The sequence below is a fragment of the Miniopterus natalensis genome, chromosome X (genome assembly GCF_054644295.1).
Source record: "Miniopterus natalensis isolate mMinNat1 chromosome X, mMinNat1.hap1, whole genome shotgun sequence".
Classification (NCBI taxonomy): domain Eukaryota; kingdom Metazoa; phylum Chordata; class Mammalia; order Chiroptera; family Miniopteridae; genus Miniopterus; species Miniopterus natalensis.
In genome coordinates, this window is record NC_142103.1 from 9421823 (window position 1) to 9441182 (window position 19360).

The 19360-nt window shown below is 35.5% G+C and overlaps 1 protein-coding gene across 1 annotated transcript in view; it reads right to left on the reverse strand.

Annotated features, from left to right (window-relative positions):
- Nucleotides 1-4033: 4033 nt before the first annotated feature.
- STK26 (serine/threonine kinase 26) overlaps nucleotides 4034-19360 on the reverse strand; it is a 56696-nt gene continuing 41369 nt past the window's right edge. The window contains exons 3-11 of the mRNA XM_087813542.1: nucleotides 16827-16883; nucleotides 12596-12704; nucleotides 12342-12499; nucleotides 11332-11517; nucleotides 10019-10167; nucleotides 8122-8215; nucleotides 7607-7669; nucleotides 7388-7524; nucleotides 4034-5807 (exon numbers count right to left, since the gene is read on the reverse strand). Coding sequence (XP_087669668.1) covers nucleotides 5783-5807; nucleotides 7388-7524; nucleotides 7607-7669; nucleotides 8122-8215; nucleotides 10019-10167; nucleotides 11332-11517; nucleotides 12342-12499; nucleotides 12596-12704; nucleotides 16827-16883 — 978 coding nt within the window. The 3' untranslated portion in view covers nucleotides 4034-5782. The remainder of the gene's footprint in view (nucleotides 5808-7387; nucleotides 7525-7606; nucleotides 7670-8121; nucleotides 8216-10018; nucleotides 10168-11331; nucleotides 11518-12341; nucleotides 12500-12595; nucleotides 12705-16826; nucleotides 16884-19360) is intronic.

Genomic DNA, 19360 nt, shown 5'->3' on the forward strand with positions numbered 1-19360 from the left:
AAAAAACTCCCAGCAAACAAAGGCTCTAGTTTAGATGACTTCACAAGGGAGCTTTCTAATTCTTTAAGTTGTAGGGTGAGATAGTTTACTAAAATTTTTTCTTGCTTGTTGAGGTAGGCCTGTAGTGCTATGAACTTCTCTCTTAGGACTGCTTTTGCTGTGTCCCATAGATTTTGGTGTGTTGTGTGTTCATTTTCATTTGTTTCCAGGAAGTTTTTGATTTCTTTCTTGATCTTATTGGTAACTCATTCATTGTTTAATAACATGCTATTTAGCCTCCATGTGTTTGAATGTTTTTGAGTGTTTTTACTGTAGTTGATTTCTAATTTCATGCCACTGTAATTTGAGATGTTGATGTGATTTCAATCTTCTTGAACTTGTAGAGACTGATTTTGAGTCCTAACATGTGGTCTATCTTTGAGAATGACCCATGTGCACTTGAGAGGAATGTATATTCTGCAGCTTTGGGGTGAAATGTTCTGTAAATATGAATTAAATCCATCTGATCTAGTGTGCCATTTAGTCATTGTTTCGATACTGACTTTTTGTCTGAAAGATCTATCCAGTGAAGTCAGTGGGGTGTTAAAGTCCACAACTATGACAGTATTCCTGTTGATCTCTCCCTTAAAGTCCTTAAAGTGATTATTAATAGGTCCTTATTTATTGACATTTTAATTCTTTATGCCTATGTTTCTCTCTCTATTTCTTCTTATTATTACAGCAGTCCCTTTAACATTTCTTGCAATGCTTCCATTTCTACTTCTAATTACAGCAGTCCCTCTAACATTTCCTGCAATGCTGCTTTGGTGGTAATAAACTCCTTTAGCCTTTTTTTTTGGTCTGGGGAGCTCTTTATTTCATCATCTATTTTGAATGATGACTTGCTGGATAGAGTAATCTTGGTTTCAGATCCGTGTTTTGCATTACCTTGAATACTTCATGCCATTCCCTTCTGGCCTGTAGAGTTTCTGATGAGAAGTGTGATGACAGCCTTATGGGAGTTCCTTTGTAGGTAACAAATTGCTTCTCTCTTGATGCCTTTAATATTCTTTGTCTTGAATTTTTGTCATTTTAATTATGATGTGACTGGGCATGGGCCTCTTTGGATTCTTCTTGCTTGGGACTGACTCTCTGTGCCTCCTGAACTTGTGTGACTTTTTCCTTGAACAGGTTAGCGAAGTTTTCTGCCATTATTTCTTCAAACAGGTTCTCTAACCCTTGCTTACTTTTGACCTCCTCTGGCACTCCTATCATGCAAATATTGTTACTTTTCATGTCCCACAGCTCCCTTAAACTGTCCTCCTGTTTTTTAATTGTTTTTTCTATTTGGATCTCTGATTGAGTGATTTTTTCTACCCTGTCTTCTAATTCACTGATCCAATCCTCAGCTTCCTCCAATCTGCTGTTCATTCCTTCCAATGTATTCTTTATTTCTGCTATGTCATTCTTAACTTCCATCATTGTTTCCATATCATTTTCATGCTGTTGAGCATCCTTACAATCAGTATTCTGAACTCTGTATTGGAGAGATTGCTTATCTCCATTTCATTTAGCTCTTTTTCTGGAGACTTGTCTTGTTCTTTCATTTGGGGCTTGTTTTTTGTCTCCCTATTTTGGCTGCCTACTTGGGTTTGTTTTTATATATTAGGTAGGCCTGTTAGGACTCTGGGTCTTTTTTGGAAGGTCTCAGGTGCAGGCCAATGTCAAACGCTGTTTGTGACTGGCCTTGAGTGCTCTGTTTAGAGCTATCAACAACGCATCACTTGAAGTCCCCTCTGTTGGGGCTGGGTGGGTTTGGACAGGACCAAAATGCCCATCAAAGTCTCCTTTTTCAAGGCCCGGGTCCAGAAGCAGATCAGTCAAAGACTGAAAGCACTCTGAAGTCTGCCTCTGCCTGCAGGCTGATTAATATGATTCTCTTAATGACCCTCAGACTGTAGAAACTCCTCTAGGTAGGGCAAGAGGTTTTTAAGCAGGGTGGGGCAATTGTTCCCCCCTCAGGCAAAAGTTGCTTGGAAGGTAAATGTCTGCCTCTGCAGTATTGGGGAATGACTTGGCACAGGAATTCAGATGGGTGCCCTCTGAGTTCTATCTCCAGAGCCCACAACCCTAGATTCTCCTCACACAGCTCCAGTTCACTCTGCCCTCCCTCTGCTGGAACCCAAGGTAACTGTGTGCACAGGAAACTTTGTGCATTGGCTCTTTAAGAGAGTGCCTGCAGTTCCAGCCATCTTTCCTGATAGACAATAACCTGGCTGCTTTTCACAGCGAGATGTTATGTGGGCACCTGTCTCAGATCTGGTGCTCTTGGCTGGGAAGCCCAGCCTGGGGTTTAGGCCCCAGAGTCCTCAGTGGGACCTCCTTTCCCCCTGGATGAGATATCCCTCTGGACTTTCAGCTGCTGCCTATGGGAGCCCAGCCAGCCCTCTCATGCTTCTGCACTTCCTACCAATCTCTATGCAGTCTCCACTTTTCCTCCTTGGTTATGAGGGTGCTCTCCAGCTCATCTTCAGTTGCAGTTGATTATTCAGGATGGTTTTTCTCTATTTTAGTTGTAATTCTAGTTTTGTACTGGGAGAGTGTCAGTGTAGCTTCCACTCAGTTTGCCCCCATCTTTAATCTCTGTCCTTCCTTTTGTTTTAATAAATTTCAGGAGTGATTGATTCTAGCCTATTACTAAGGGACAGTTAGAGAAGAAGTAAAAGGAGGGAGGCAGGTTAAAATGTATAGTCAAGGATAAAGAAGTGGTAGAGCCTGGCCAGGCATGGCTCAGCGGTTCAGCGTAAACCTAGGATCCAGGCGATCGGGGTTTGATTCCCAGTCAGGGCACATGCCCAGGTTGCGGGCTCTATCAATGACTCTCTCATCATTGATGTTTCTATCTCTCTCCCTCTCCTTTCCTCTCTCTGAAATCAATAAAGATATATATATATATATATATATATATATATATATATATATATATATATATTTTTTTTTTTTTAAAAAAAAAGAAGTGGTAGAATTGGGGTAGCTGAAAAAAATGATAGTACTAAAACCAGACTGAGTTAATAAGCCAAAAGTCTATTCTTTACCCATTCATAATTTTTCTATTCCCCCTGGAAGACTTAGCATTCTATATAAGAATATAATTTTGTTTATAGATTTTAATGTTAAGTAAAATATATTTATAAGATTTTGTTAAGTACTAACTTCAAAAAATGTTGCAATTATATAAGCAAGCTATTTTTATATATGACTTAATGGAGAAAAGATGGATGGAATCATTTCCTTACTCTCCTAGTCTTTATATCAGAAAAATCCCTTTTACTATACCTCCCTTTACCTCTTTCCTATATTCTAGCACTTTTGTTCCTGCTCCTGAAATCATATCGAGCAACTCACAAGTCTAGAATAGCTAGTTTATAATAAGAATATACAAGGGTGGGAAAAAGTAGGTTTCTAGTTATTTGAATGGGAAAAGACATACAGGTATTGATTGTTACAAGTGCTTTATTAACTCTGTGTTTCCCATACTCACAACTGTAAACCTACTTTCGCTGGCTCCACTATTAAAGTCCAATTACCTATACATTAATACTATACATCCTCGAACCTATATTAAGTTCACATTTGACCTTTCCTCTAAGAAAAACTCAAATTCTTTTAGGCTTCTGTGCTGTATCTTGTTTCAATTCTGCAGGTCTTTGTAAAATTTGTTTTCCCCTGAGAACTATAGGATTCATATCTTTATAAGATTCCCTAATAAAAACTATAATCAGAGGGACCATATAATTTACTGCCTGACCTAGGACATTTTTGAGTGAAAGAGGACTCTACTAATAATTTTTTCAGGACAGGAGGCAGAAATGAGGACATATATTCACTGTAGCTATAATCAATGCTTGATAAAATATGAAGACTATCTTTTAGTTCCCGATGGAAATATTGGTATTAAAATTCCAACAATAAATTGAAGGGCAAAGGAAAATCAATTTGAAACAATTAAAATACCACACCATACATTCCTCAAGAAAACAAACATTGACGGCCATGACGTTTAAATATTTATTTTAACCCTGCCCCACCGAAACACTGGCGTATGCATATGCTTCACCTAGAAACAGTTTACAGGATTAATAACTACAATGAATAAGCAATACAACTTCTATTCATGATGTGGTTGTGTTGTAAAGTTTTGAATAATCAATTTGTAAATTGGTTGCTTTTACTTTTACAAAAACATTCTTTTAATTCACGAGTGGCAAATTTATTTCCTGACATCTACAGATCATAAACTGTAATTGAGTTTCAGTTACATAGAAGGTGAAAATTTTAACTGAACCATTACTTAAAAATACAATGTGTTAAAAGTAATTGTTAAAGTATAGGCACCAATGAAAAGAATTTTCTTGGCATATGACATGACAATAACTTATTCAATTGTCTTTACTATTACAAAAAAAGGAGGTAATGGCCACTTTTACTAAAAACTGTATTCTTCACTTGAAAAATATCTTTCTTCTAATATTTGGCAATTACTCTGATTTTTAAAAATAACTTTTGTGCAAAAACCAAATTGTGCAGTTCCAAACAATAAAACATTAACTATCAAAATTAACTAATATCAATAATTCTACAACTACAGTTCAGAACTTAGGCAGGCATAATATATATACTGGGCTTAAAAAAGGTATTACCCACATAACAGTACCATAAATATAACTAAAAATTAACTGTACAGTCTAACTTACCTTTGTACAGACACAAATCATCCTGTACTATGGTTACTTTCATATGAACTAGAAAATGCCTATTTAAATACCCTTTCAAAAATGAACAAATGATGCTTATGTACTGGATAATTATGAAGAACAAAAATGTATAAATAGTTTATAACATATTTTACTACCATGACAAAAATATGATGGTGTAAATTATATTCCTACCTGTTGATCAGGTATTCAAACACATGAAGATCATCTTTTTAAGCTCCCCAAATCCAAGCATATAATATGCTATTTGAATTGAAGATTTTAAAAATGAAGCCTAATTCCAACAATATTTTCAAAAACCAATCATTGGCTAATTGCTATTGCATTAAATCCCTAACCACACTAAATAAAGGCTAATTTCCTCTTCTAAAAGAGAAGGGAAATACTGTACACCAAGAAGTACCTCTGTTGCTACAAGTTGCCTATAAATGCTTTAAACACAGGGCTCTTCAATGTGATTGTCATCAAGCTACCTGGAATATCATACCAAATTTGTAGAAGAGTCAATACTTTTCCAGGTACCATTTCCAAGAGTTTACTAAAAACTACCCTTTAAAGAAGGTATGACTTGTTTGCACCTCCCCACCAACAGTCATTTTTAGAACATGGTTGTGTTAACAAAAACACACCTTTCTGAGGCTTGATGATTTACAAAAGTTGAATATTTAGAATGACTTTGAAAGACTTGTATGTTTCATCAGTGTACAGTTAACTAAAAATCAAAACATGAAAGGTATTCATCCTAGCAACTTAAGTAATAGTGATATCTAAAAGCAAAATTGTATCACAACATTTACTAGAAAACAGATGAAACTATAATATTGCAAGTTACTCCTTACAAAATAATCTCTTTAAAATATAAAACGATAAACACCATCACAAAATAGTTGAATAGCTTTTCACATCTTCAATGTTGCAAATATCCAAAAGGCACATGGAGCTCACGAGTTAAGCATTATTAAGCTTGAAGTAACTTTGGTGGGTTTCTCTGTATCCATATGAAATGAAAGCCAATAACAAGAAGTTTCTTAGGGGGAATCATCTGCTGAACACCTATAAAATTGAGAAAAACTTAAATTAGTGTGCAACTATGCATGCTTATATTTCTCATCTATCTGAAATCTACAATAAATAAACTGATTCAGCAAACTAAATACTTTCTATTGAATCCTAACATATAGACATTAAAAATATTAAAAAGTTCAAAAATCCCTTCTGCATTTGATTTTGCAACTGCCAATTGATTTTTTTACAAATTGGAAAATAGAGGGGAGTTTTCCATTAAAATCTAATGGATTTTAAGAGGGGCTTTAATTTATAAGTACAAGTTAGCTTTATCAAATATAAAGATATATGAGAGTGTGTGCTTTTACAGGCTATATAGTTTGTTCCTATTTGATGCCAGTGACATCAGAAATACAAAGAAATATAAAGATGCACTGAAAATCAATATAATGGGATTAAGGCTAAAATTTGTATTGCTTTATAACTTGCTTGAGCTAAGGAGTTGCGTATGCATACAAAAGCCTTGTTAAAACAAGAATTTTAAAATTAAATGTAAGGACTTTGTTGACTGTGAACAAAAATTAAACCAACAGTTTAAGACACAGTATAGAAACTAAAGTTAATTATAAGTAACATTTAAAGTTTTCATTGAGTTCCTCTACCTAAAATCCTTTCCTTAACTTTTTTTATGGGGATTAAATTTATGAACTTTAGTACTGGAAACTATGTAAATAGTGGTGTGATGAGAGTAGCAGCAAAAATGAAAGCATTCCTAAATTGTGTTTACAAGGGCCTGAATAAAAATATGCTCCATACATAACCTTTGGTCTGTACTACTACCAGCAGGGAAAGGGAAAAAAAAACAAGCCATTTCATTCAGTAGAAAATTACTTTGTAATGCCTGAAGATAATAATTCCAAAAGCTAATGTTTAAAATGGGTGACAAAACATTTGAAATTTTTTTCTTCTTTTAAATTTGATTTATTAGGGTGACATTGGTTAATAAAATGATATAGGTTTAAGCAAAAAGAAAAACATGTCATAGACACAGACAACAGTATGGTGATTATGAGAAGGGAAGGGGGTGGGGGAAGGTGGAAGAGGTAAAAGGAGGATAAATGGTGATGGAAGGAGACTTGACATGGGGTGAACACACAATACAGTGTACAGTCGATGTATTATAGAATAAAACAGTTTTTACGCATACAACTATTAAAAAGTGATTTTGTAAGGAATAATTGAAATGATTGTATCAAGGTAATTAGATTGCATCATAAATTAACATCCAACAGAAAATGTCAAAATAATTTTTTTTTTGGTTAATCCTCACCTGAGGATATTTTTTCCATTCTTTTCAGAGAGAGTGGAAGGGAGGGAGGAAGGGAGGGAGGGAGAGAGAGAGAGAGAGAGAGAGAGAGGAACATTAATACCAGAGAGACACATCGACTGGTTGCTACTGGCTGCCTCCTGCACAGTGCCCTGACCAGGGGTGGGAAGCGAACCTGCAACCCAGGTGCATGCCCTTGACTCGAACCCAAGACACTTCAGTGGGCAGGCCGATGCTCTAACCACTGAGCAACACTGGCTAGGGCTAAAACAATTTAAAAAAAATGACATTTCAAACTTACTTTTGAAATTTTTCAATTAATTTCTTCACCATTTTATCTGTGATGCCAGGACAGGCAGCTTCAGCCACAGCAATACTTTTCTCGAGCTCTTCAATTGCCTGATTCCTGCTAGCATTATTCTCATCCTGCTGTTTAAGCTGAGAAAGATGAATAGCTATAACATTTAAAGTTACTATACTTCTTAAGACACATAGTCAACGATGATGAATCTGTACTTACTTCAGCAAATGCAGGTGTGATTATCATAGACAAACAGCTCAGGGTTTGCACAACATCTTTCTCCTTTGAACAAAGAATACAGATTATACACATGAAATTAAAATATTCATTCGTGTTTTTCTTTGTTCTTCTATAGTAAATATGCATTAATTTGAATCCTCCTCTCAAAAGATCCAATATAAGGCAAATCTATATACTTTCTTCCTATCACTAATTCCCATCCATCATCCAGAAGGTTTCTAACTTCTAGGATTACAATAGATATCCATGATTCTACTGGATATGTATATATCTCTAGGTTAAATGCATTTAAAATTATACTAGTGGCCACATAAATTACTTCTATGACTTTTTCTTAATTAGCTCATAACTAATGGCAAATGAAGTATACTAGGGACACAGTGTGGTGGACAGGCATTTAGGGGTATTGAATTCCAACAACTTTGACCATTGAAATCTCACTACATAGTTTGAAGAAATCTATCAAGAGGAAGTGATCCTCTCCATGTACATACAGCCCCATTCTGCAGTTTCTTCGGATCAGGCTTCTTTCGCACGGTAGTAAAGCTCCATTCAGGATGAGCATTATTTTCTCCACTGGTGGATTCCCTAAAATGATTCCCAAAGATATTTCAATAAGTTTAAAAATAATTCAGCTTGGTAAAAATGCCAAATCAATGCAGTCAAACTCTGAAGAGAGACTGTCCCAATGTATAAAATAACAGTATAAGAAAGCATTTGATCTCAGTTTCGGGTAGATACTACATTTTTCTGAAGACTAGCAATGGTTCTCAACTCTAAGTGTGCATCACAATCACATATGGAGATCTCTTACCATATATAAAGTCCTACACTTACCCCTCCTCACTGGCTGGATCAAGATCTCCTGTAGTGTAGCTTATTTTTTTTAAATTTTTTACTTATTTTTTAAAAAATATATCTTTATTGATTTCAGAGAGAGGAAGGAGAGGGAGAGAGAGAGAGATAGAAACATCAATGATGAGGGAGTCATTGATCAAACCCACAACCAGGGCATGTGCCCTGGCCGGGAATCGAATCCCGGTCTCCTAGATCCCAGGTCGATGCTCAACCGCTGAGCCATGCCTGGCCAGGCTAGCTTATTTTTTTTAAGGCTTCATGGGAAAATCTCATGGCAGCTAAGGCCAACCACCATTAGGACAGGGTACAAAAGCTATCCTGGTATTTTTTCCCCCCTCTCAAAAGTTATACAATTTCTCATCAATGCAGGACTCTGAGAGTATTTCAGTCTGCAGAGGACTAAATTCTGGTGTAGTCTATGGACTTTTCTAGTCTAAATTAAGTTATGGACTTAGAGACTAAAATGTTAATGTAAATGCTGCAGTTAAAAAGCAGTACAACTTTTTAAAGGGTACAAATCTATATAAATAAATTTAGCAGGTCCTCAAATAACATCGTTTCATTGTAACGATGAGGGTAAAAAAAAAATATTTTACCCACCAGGGCTACTATCTCTGTGGAGTTCAACAATCTCCCCATGTCTTCATGGGCTTTTTCCAGATACTCCAGTTTCCTCCCATATCCCAAAGATGTGCATGTGAGGTGAATTGGTGTGTCTAAGAGGTCTGACTCTGCATGAGTGTGGGTGTGTGTGAGGGGCCCTGTAATGGAAAGGCATCTTGTTCATGGTGGGTCCCGCCTTGTGCCCCGAGCTACCAGGAAAGGCTCCATTCACCCATGACCCTGAGTTGGAATAAGTGGGCTGGAAAATCATTATCTGACTTGTTTTTATTCATCTGTCTTATATGTGTGTATAGCTTACGTTTATTTCAATGCTTTATTTAGATGTCCGGTGATGTTTTTGTGACCAGACATATATCATAGGAACTTAATGCTTGTTTATATTGATTATTCTATGGTAAAGTTGGTTTCATTATAAGACATTTTGTATCACTTTGCAGTTCCCAAGAACCTATCAAAGACGTTAAGTGAGGATTTACTGTATTTAAGTGTACCAGTCAGATTACGGTTTGGTCCATGGCCAAGAGGTGGGGAAGGCCTGCAGGTCAGTTCTCCAGAGGGATTTTGCAGATTGACAACAAAGTATGAGAAGACATAGCCCCTTATCATTTTGGGCAAACTAATATAGCACCTTTCATCAAATCTTATTCCAAAATTTTGTAATATACTCAAGTATCCACTAGGGGTTAGACTGAGACCATTTAAAACTAGAGCAATTCACTTCTAAGAAAAACATGTTTCCAAATTCATTGTACTCCACAGGCTGATTTTAAAAGACTTTCACAGTTTCCAAAGTGAAACTTTAAAATATGGTTTATATTTTATGCTAGAGAAAGCATACTGGGTCATAGTTAAAAGATATACAATATTAAAATGGACTATGCAAATAAAAATGAAATAATTTGTACATACGAATCAGAGCCATCAGAATCAGATTCATCATCACTGTGTCCTTCTGCCTTCCATCTCTTAAATCGATCAATCAGCTCAGTGAGATAAGAAGTCTTCTTTGAATTTTTTACAATGAATTTGTGTTTCAGAAGTTCTTTAGCTGTAGGACGCTAAGGAAAAAATGAAGCATGCATAAATATTTCTAGGCTCTTTATGAGTGAAGAGGGTGAGAAATCATTTCAATTATTAAGTTAAAAGGTGTGAAAGTATATCTGTATACACGAGGACAACTCAAATGCTGTAGGACTATAGCTAATTCTATTTTTGAAGTGGCTCAAGACAACCAAATTAAACTCATTGCCTTGGTACCAATTTGTTAAAGCTCAGTGAGCAATGGATGGCCTACCTACCAGTAAACTGGCAGTCAGGGCCTTCTCAAAAGTAAAGAAACACATGCAGGATTTTGAAAATAAAGTAAAAATTTTAAAACATTTCAAAATAGTGCTTTAAAATACTTTTATTGTATTTACTGTAAATTGAAAAAAAAATGGATGAAAACTAGTAAGGCTGTAACTTTGTTATTAGCTGCACACATTTTATGACTCCCAGATTAATTAATTTATATTGCATCTAAATACAAATACCAGGTGTTATAGGGGATATTTCTCCCTTAGTATTTTACTAATATCAGAATATGAATTATCCACTTAAAAATAGTTGTATCAAACTTAGTGGGGTTTTTTTATTCTTCAAAATATTACAGATGACCATTTTTCTCCCCATTGACAGTTCTTATATATTTCTAGTTTCTAGAAGTTAACAGGCAGCTTTATTTTAAAAACAGTAAAACAACTGTAGTCAAATTTTCTAGGTAAATGAGTGGAGCTCACTAAACTTCAAGAAAAGTATATAACTTGATTTTGGAATTTCTAAAATTAATTTTAAAATAATTAAATGAAAGTATAAATTTTCATGGAAAGTAAAAACACAGTTGAATAAAAATCACTGTGAATAGTTACACATATACTTTAATAATGGCATCTTATTAAATAAATTTTTATTTCTCAAATTTCTTTCCCCCTGAAATAGGAAATGATCACTAGCATAAGGAAGGAGCCACAGACCATGAAAAAAAGAAAAAGAATGAGGGGAAAGAAAAGAGGAACTAAGGATCTTGTTAAGAACTGAATAGAATTAGAAATATAGAGGGAAGGACCAGTTTCCCGGATAGATCTTTGACAATTTTCACATGCACTGTATTCCTCACTGTAGGGAAAAAACACATTTGTTCTGTGTAGATGTAATAATAGGCAACAGTGGCCTCATATACTCACAAATGATGGATCTTTGTTCAGGCAAGCATCAATAAACTCCTTAAAGGACTTGGTAAACTCTCCAATAAGAGTTGGAGGATTGTTTTTTGGAATAAGAAACAGGACTCTCATTGGATGCATATCGGAGTTAGGTGGCTCTCCCTTGGCTAGTTCAATAGCAGTAATTCCCAATGACCAAATGTCAGCCTAAGTTTAAGAGAAAGAAAAAAAAATCTTGAAATTCCATTTCAAAATACTGCCACAAAATAACCTATGGAATTTTAATAGTCACAACAATATTAATCTCAAAAATGTGATGTTAATAAATTTTTCTTAACAAAATTCATTTATTTTAAAAAAGTATCAAATTCCCTACTTTATGCCAAGTACCACAGCCTAGGCACTGAGGATTCAGGTAGTGAATAAATCAGACAAAATTCCCTGCTCTCAGGGGGATTATGTTCTAGTAGAAGAGATAGATAAATAAATAATATGATGTCAGATAGTGCTAAGTTCTGTGAAGAAAATAATTCAGGATAAGGAAATAATGAATGACAGAGTCCTGCAAATTTACACAGGATGGCTAGGGAAGACTATTCTGTGTAGATAATGCTTAAAGCAGAGAACTGACTGGGATAAAGGTTATTTCAGATAGTCCTGAGGCCAGAGTGTACTTGCTATGTTTGTGAAACAGCGATGAGGCCACTGTGGCTGAAGCAGATAAAGAATATAGAGAGTGATATGAGATGAAGCTGAAGAGGTGGACAAGGGCAAGATCCTAGTGAGCCATGTATGTGATACTACATATTTTGGATTTTATTCTAAGTGTGATGGAAAAAAATTTGAGGGGAATAGAGTCCGAATATTATTAGCATCAAGGAAATTTATAATTTAGCAGCAACATTTGACATAATTCTAACTTTAGAAATGCTTTAAAATGAAGGACAATTAAGGCAGTTTATTAAATAGGATAGTATGTTAAATAAAGCTTATTATCAAAAACAAAACAGTTTGTACAGATAACACTTTACTTTTGAGTCATAAGCTGACTGTTGAATAACTTCTGGAGCCATCCAAAATGGTGTTCCCACAAAGGTATTTCTTTTAATTTGTGTATCTGTCAGCTGGCCAGCAACTCCAAAGTCAGCAAGTTTAACTTCTCCTTGCTCTGAGAGCAAGACATTAGCAGCTAGGAGGGGGGGGGGGGGGGAAAGACAGTGAAAAAAATCTCAGCCTCCTCAGAATGCACTTATTTTTCTTAGGTTCATATTAAATTTTTGTATACCTTTTATGTCTCGGTGGATTTTCTTTTCTGAATGCAGATAGTCCAGACCTTTCAAAATTTCCTTTAGCATGGTAGCAATCTGGAACTCATCAAATGGACCAGCTCGCAGCTTATGGGAAAACACATACACACACACACACACACACACACACACACACATATGAAAGTTTAAAACAATAAAGTTCAAACTTGATATTATCTTTGAAATAAAGGAACCACTTAGATGTATGAAGCAGTTCTGTTTATTAAACTAATATTTAAATAAATTAGAAAAAATTTAAAAGGCAAGGGAAGAGAGTAAGAAAGCTAAGTCAAAGTGCTAGAAGGGTTTTAAAATGATTGGATTTAATCTTGAAAGATAATAATAATACAAGCAGTGTTACCTATATACTAGCTCCAAATCCTGAGGTTCTTAAATGTAAAGCAAAAATTTAAGATGCACTTAATGACAAAACTAGCTTTCTTTTTTCATGTAGGTAAAAATAAATCAGCTATTTAAATTTTGACATTTGTTGTTTAAAAGTTATTAAATATTTACACTGAACTAATTTTTAGCATCAACACAATTTGATCAAATAGGTCACCTGTAGCACAGTTCTTAACATCTATGCATTTTAATAACATTGTAAAAGCATAGAGACTTTTCGGGACTCAAAATTTACCAAGGAAAATAATAATTAAACTATTCAGACTTTCACTATAAAAATTATCAAATCATGGAAGAATACGGTTTTTTAAATAAATGTAACACATTTTCCTTTCTTTCCCTATCCTTGTACCAAAGCCAATGGTTTCAACTGGAATATAAAGGAAGCAATGATTAGGTTTCAGGAGAACTTGTAATGGAATATCTGAAAATCTCTCTTTAAAATAAATGGTTAGTTTAAAACTCTGCTACCTCATAAAGCACAAACAGTAGACTGTGCAACATTTACAGGAAAGGGTGGGAAACTAAAGTCAGAACTGAGGTAAAGTTCTGTTTGCTGGAAGGAGGGAAGAGGTGGTGAAAATCAAACATTGCCCACTCTGCCTCACATTGGGAGGGATTCACAGCACTTTGGCACCTTGTGTATTTCATCTTTCATGAATGCCATATTTATTCTGAATAAAGGGTACTTTCATGTTGAAATTTAACAGCTTAAAATAGAACCCATACTTCGGTCTCACCATTTAATATTAACTGTGGTCTGGATATAGAGTATACTCCAGGCATATCCATAGTTCCATAGAAGCCTTTCCTAGGTAACATTATCTATTTACTTTCAAATCTATCAACTTCTACCCCAGAAATTTCTATTTAAACAGTAGTGATTAAAGTCATTGTAAGTGGTGAAAATGGAATATTATTTTATTGATTACTGGCAATGAAATTCTGAGGGTCTACCAAATAATTGAAAGACAAATGTCATGCTACTCAAGATTAGTACATAGTATCACTGATCATAAAATGTTGACAAGGCCAGAGGAGGTATATTCTCAGTTACTTAAGAAATTGGGCCAGGTCCATATAATGGGTACTAGCTATCATTCTGAAGGACTTCTAAAAGTGGCCTGGATAAGCTAGTGTATTACCTAAAACAGGATTTAAAAAGTATATTTAAGTAAAAACAAACAAAAAATGAGCCCTAAAGATCCATTAGCTTATTTGGTATATTTAGGTCCAGTTTAAAATTCAGTAAAAGTAAAATTTCAATTAACTGGGCACTGGAGGGAGATGGGAGGGGAGACTCCGTGACAGGGAAATAAGAATAGGGTAGTAGTACAGTTGAGTTTTTATGGCTCGTTACCAGTCAGAAAACTATCCCAAACCTTGTGGTTAAAATGTTTCCTTAGTCATCTTAATAATGATTAGAAAAGGGGGAAAAAAGGGTGGGGGTTGGAAAGAAAAGGAAAGTAAAGTAGATGGAATAGAGAATTTTTCCCCCAATGCAGCCTTGGGAGAGAAAATGCCAAGATCTTGGTCCACTGTACTTGTAGTGCATAACTGAACTTTTCTCCAATGACTGAAGATTGTGCCATGTCTCTAATAGCTAATACCTATCCCTCCAGGACAGTGTACTGACCTTGGATAATACGCCTCTGTAGTCAACTGAGGATATGCAAGAGAGGGACATTCGTTCTTTCAAAGAATGTATGCTTGTGCATTTAGGGATTTTCCCTGCAATCCTTTGACTTCCAGCCTGTCGCTGATGCAACGTTATGTTATGTTTTCTCTTACAGTTAGCATATTGCCTCTATTTTTTTTTTTTTTGGTGCTCCTGTTTTATTCTATTATCCTTATTATATGTGCTTTTATTGTAAGCCACTGCAATTCATGCTGAAGAGAAATGAGGTGTAATAAATGTAATAAAATATCATACACTATACTCAAAGTCTATTGACATACAACAAATTTTTCAGTATAGGAGAGAATCTTGAGGTATATACTATAAAATGTTCACATAAATTAAAAGTTGCAGTCATAATCCATTAGTCAGGTACCAGTTTAAAATGATAAACTCTCTCTGCTCACATCCCTCTTGTTTTCTCTTGTTCCTGGTAGCCTAAGCCTCTAAGGCTAATCTTTTATTAGATTCCCCCAAATGATAGCATCCATTTGTACAGGACTATACATGAAGAAGAAATAGCACATTTTCTCATTATTTGCTTGCCCTTCAAAGTCCAGTTAAATGATATTTATAACTAAATCACAATATTATTAAATTTTAGAGCTAGAAAAATAAAACAAGCAACTACTAACTTAATTTCTTCATTTAACATTTGAGGAAATTAAGAAAAAGAGGTTAAATGGCTTGCCCAACATTAGGCAGCTAGTCAATGGAAGAACCAGGACTGGAACCTAGGTCTCTGGAACCTTAGCCAGTACAAGGCTAAGAAAAATTTAAGTTTATTGAATTTGTGCTAATTCACATTTGATTAGGCAGAGATCAGAATGTCAGGATGAGATTAAGATCTCAAATCATTTCATTCAGAGATTTCATAAAACTGACCAAACTACCACAGGAGGATACAGACTGTGTTAGTTAGGGTTGGGCCAGTGTCTAATGTCTAACATCCCTGTCAGTGTTCCTGATGAAATCAGTGGACTAGCTTTGTCAATGCTTACAAAACAGGGAAAAGACATTGTGAGCACTGTGGGAGACCAGATAAGTTAACTGTGATAAATTTGGAAAGAAATCTTAATGTTTAAAAAGTGGAAGGAGGATCATGGAAAAATTGTAAGACTTCTTATGGGGCTAATGGAAAAAGCAAACTATTGTATAACAAAATTATGTGACAGGGCAAATGAGATCATTTAACTTCAACACAAGAATGAGATCTGACTCCAATGCATGAAGGATTATAATACAAAGAAACACCACTTGTGTTCTATCACTAGAGAGGAAACTGAAAAAAATGAACTCAAACTTAAGGATATGAGAATTAGATTAAACACAAGGTAGGATCACTTAACTTAGCTGATTAAATTGAGATTAATTCCTAGAAGGAGATAAGACTCTCCGTTAAGTTTAATTACCATTACTTTAGAATGGTTTAAGTATGGTTCTGTTTAAAGGACAGAAAAAAATCTCTTATGGCTATTTCTGTTCATAGGGTTATTGGAAACTTTGACTTTCTGGCAGTCAGGACTAAACCCTATTTAAAATATTTAATCACTTTCAGTTAGTACAACTCATTTCCACTTATAGAGGAAGGGAGAGGGATAGAGAGATAGAAACATCCATAAGGGAGGAACATGGATTGGCTGCCTCCTGCACACTCCCTACTGGGGATGAAGCCTGCAACCAGGGCATGTGCCCTGACCAGGAATCAAACCATGACCTCTTGGTTCATGGGTCGATGCTCAACCACTGAGCCTCACTGGCAGGGCTCAGGAACCACTTTTAGTGACAGTTACCTGAATGACATATTTTTAAAAATCTAAGAACACTTAGTCTTTTCGGGGATAAGCTTACAAAGTAAAACTCTAAACTGACAGCAGCTGTCACACACTCATTTGGGGGGCTTCATTTTATTAAGCTATTTGCATTTCTTACATACTCTAAGAATGTCAGCAAAATGCTCAATCCTGCAATAAAACTAAATATACCTAAGGGTAGTAGTCCTAAAAAAAGACTTTAATGTGAACATATTAACTAAAGCAACCACTTAGCTTGCCCAAAAGCCATTGTTTACCCCAATTAAAAAAGTTGTAGTATGGATGTGTGTGTGTTTATTTAAAAATACTTACAAGATCCAGTGCTGAACCACCACCCAGGTATTCCATTATTATCCACAACTTTGAACCCTGAAAAAGCCATGAAACAATTTATAATTACAAACCTGAGCCAAATAACATAACTAACATAAATGTTAAAACTGATATACTAATGTACTGGTTTTAAAATACAGGTTTAAAATTAGGTGTTTAGAAGCCTGAATATTATTTTTCCATAAAACAATACAAATGAAAGTAAAGTTCTGAGACTTGACCCTCCTTGAAATTTAGTTAGCTTATGATATAGCTAAATAAGTAGCTAATTATTATTTCTTATTATGGAGCTATTAGCAATTTTATAAAACCCAGAAAATATAAACCATAACTTTAAATTATTATTTTGAATGATAATATTAAAGGGAAAAGAAAGATGCATTTAAGAATGAGGAAGTAAATGGAAACTTGCAGGAATTTTGAATAGGGCTTCTCGGTGTTTTCATGCAATTTTAGAGTTTGAGGACACTGGGTATTTTGCCTTCTTTTAGTTTTTGTTTTTATGTACTTTACAACTTTATTCAACCATGATTAATGAACATTTTTGGTACACGTGTGGAACCTAAAAAGAATACTGTCCCCCTAACCAGGTAAATAGATAAGAAAAAGGGATTATATAGCTTAACAAGAATATGATTACTCCAGGTGGAGTTAACTTTACTGTAAGTTGTACAAGAGCAAATGGGGCGCATAGGGAGAATATATATATGTGAATTCCAAAACAGTTGTACACACACACACACACACACACACATACACACCCACACATCATTTGGCTCTATCAGATAAAAATTGGAATAACCCATTATGTCTTTTTTCTTCCTTCTTTCAACTATAGCTTGAAATACTAGGGACACCTCTCTCTCCATACCATTTCATGAGTGGTATTCTCTGAATTTTTGTGGGATCACAGAATTGACTGGAAGAGAAATGGTTGGTTTTACTATACTGGCAAGTAGCTAAGTTGAGAATGGATTGTGCTCCAAAAGTACATTTTTAAGTAAGATGTTTGGAATTTGGAAAGCAAGCATTTTCCCATAAAAATAATGCCTAGTTTCCTGGGGTAGTCCCCTAAAGACAATGTAATGCAAAGGTATCCATAGCATAGCAGCAAGAGTAGCAGAGAAACTACCATTTATACCATAACAATGTTCTAGAGGAAAACTATATTCAGTGTTGTGCTTCAACTTGGGATGCCAGGAACACCTTTCTTACCTTTACAGCCCCAGCTGTGCGATGAAGATTCTTAAGCTATTGTCAGTAGCCCTGAAATTCTAAAATCCCTGGGAAGTACTCAGGAGTTTCATTCAAAATGTCCAAGCATCTTCATGAGGCTGAAGCTTTATCATGGCAGAGAATGGATTCCAGTAATGTTATATGAGTGTTTAGGTGACATTGTAGTGTGGGGAGTGGGATGTGGCCTAGGGTTAGGGACCAGCGAGGGGGGGCTTGGTTAACTTAAGATAAAAATATTCCTCCTTTCTTTCTTGATGCTGGCACTCTGTAGGATGTGTGAGAGAAAGAGAGGAACAATGTGCCCTCCTCTTAATCTTGACATCCATTCTCTCCTGTCAGAACAGGCCAGCTTGACCTGAGGAAAGAAAGAGCTGAGAGTCTTTGCTAGCCACAGTGTTTATAGAAGGAAAGAGAGGAAATAATTGTCCACTATGCTGGGAAGAGAAGAGGAGTTCCAGGCTTGGGTTATGTAGCACATTTTCATGTATAGAAATTAGGCACTCTGAACCTCAGAATTATGAACCTGATGTGTATTTATATTTTTTTCAAGAGAAAAAAGTGACTCTCACAATGTTGTATAGCCTGAGAATTTTTCTTTTGCACAAGTGTGTTTCTAATAACTATTATATTCTACCTTATGAATTCAGGATGCTTCTCATTCACCTGAAATTTAAAATAAAAGGATCTTATAAAGCATGTTTATCTGTTTGTGCAGTCCTGCATGAATGAAAGCACCCGTTTTCCAAGTTAAAAACAATGTGTGTTTGATACCAATTCAAAAAAGAACCGTACCAACTTCTGTTCTTCATTAAAAGTATTCATGGAAAGTTCAAAATGTGGTTAGTTATGACTAATTAACTTCTAGATCTGAAAAGAAGGCTTCCTCATAGAAAGCAAGTTTTTTTTCCCCCCCAGTGGAACTAGAACTCTTTTGAGATAGACAGAGAACCTGAACTGCCCAACAGCTTTTCTGTTTGCTTCCTTCTGATCACCACTTCCAGATACAAGCCTCAATGAGGGATGGCCATAGGTCTGAACATTCAGAAGATTGTTAGGCAGGCATGAGTGTTGAAGCAAGGCCTTAGTGGGCATAGACATAAATGGTGAGCTGGTGGGATTCCTCCCTGCTCAAGGAAGCTTAACCCACAGAGGCTCTTCTTATCAGTTCCTTGGCCACAGCAGGTCTCAATAAAAACACCAATCACAAGCAAAACAAAACCAAAAAAATCTAGATCCTGTTTTTATTCTTTTGGAGGAACTAAAATTTCTACCTTTGA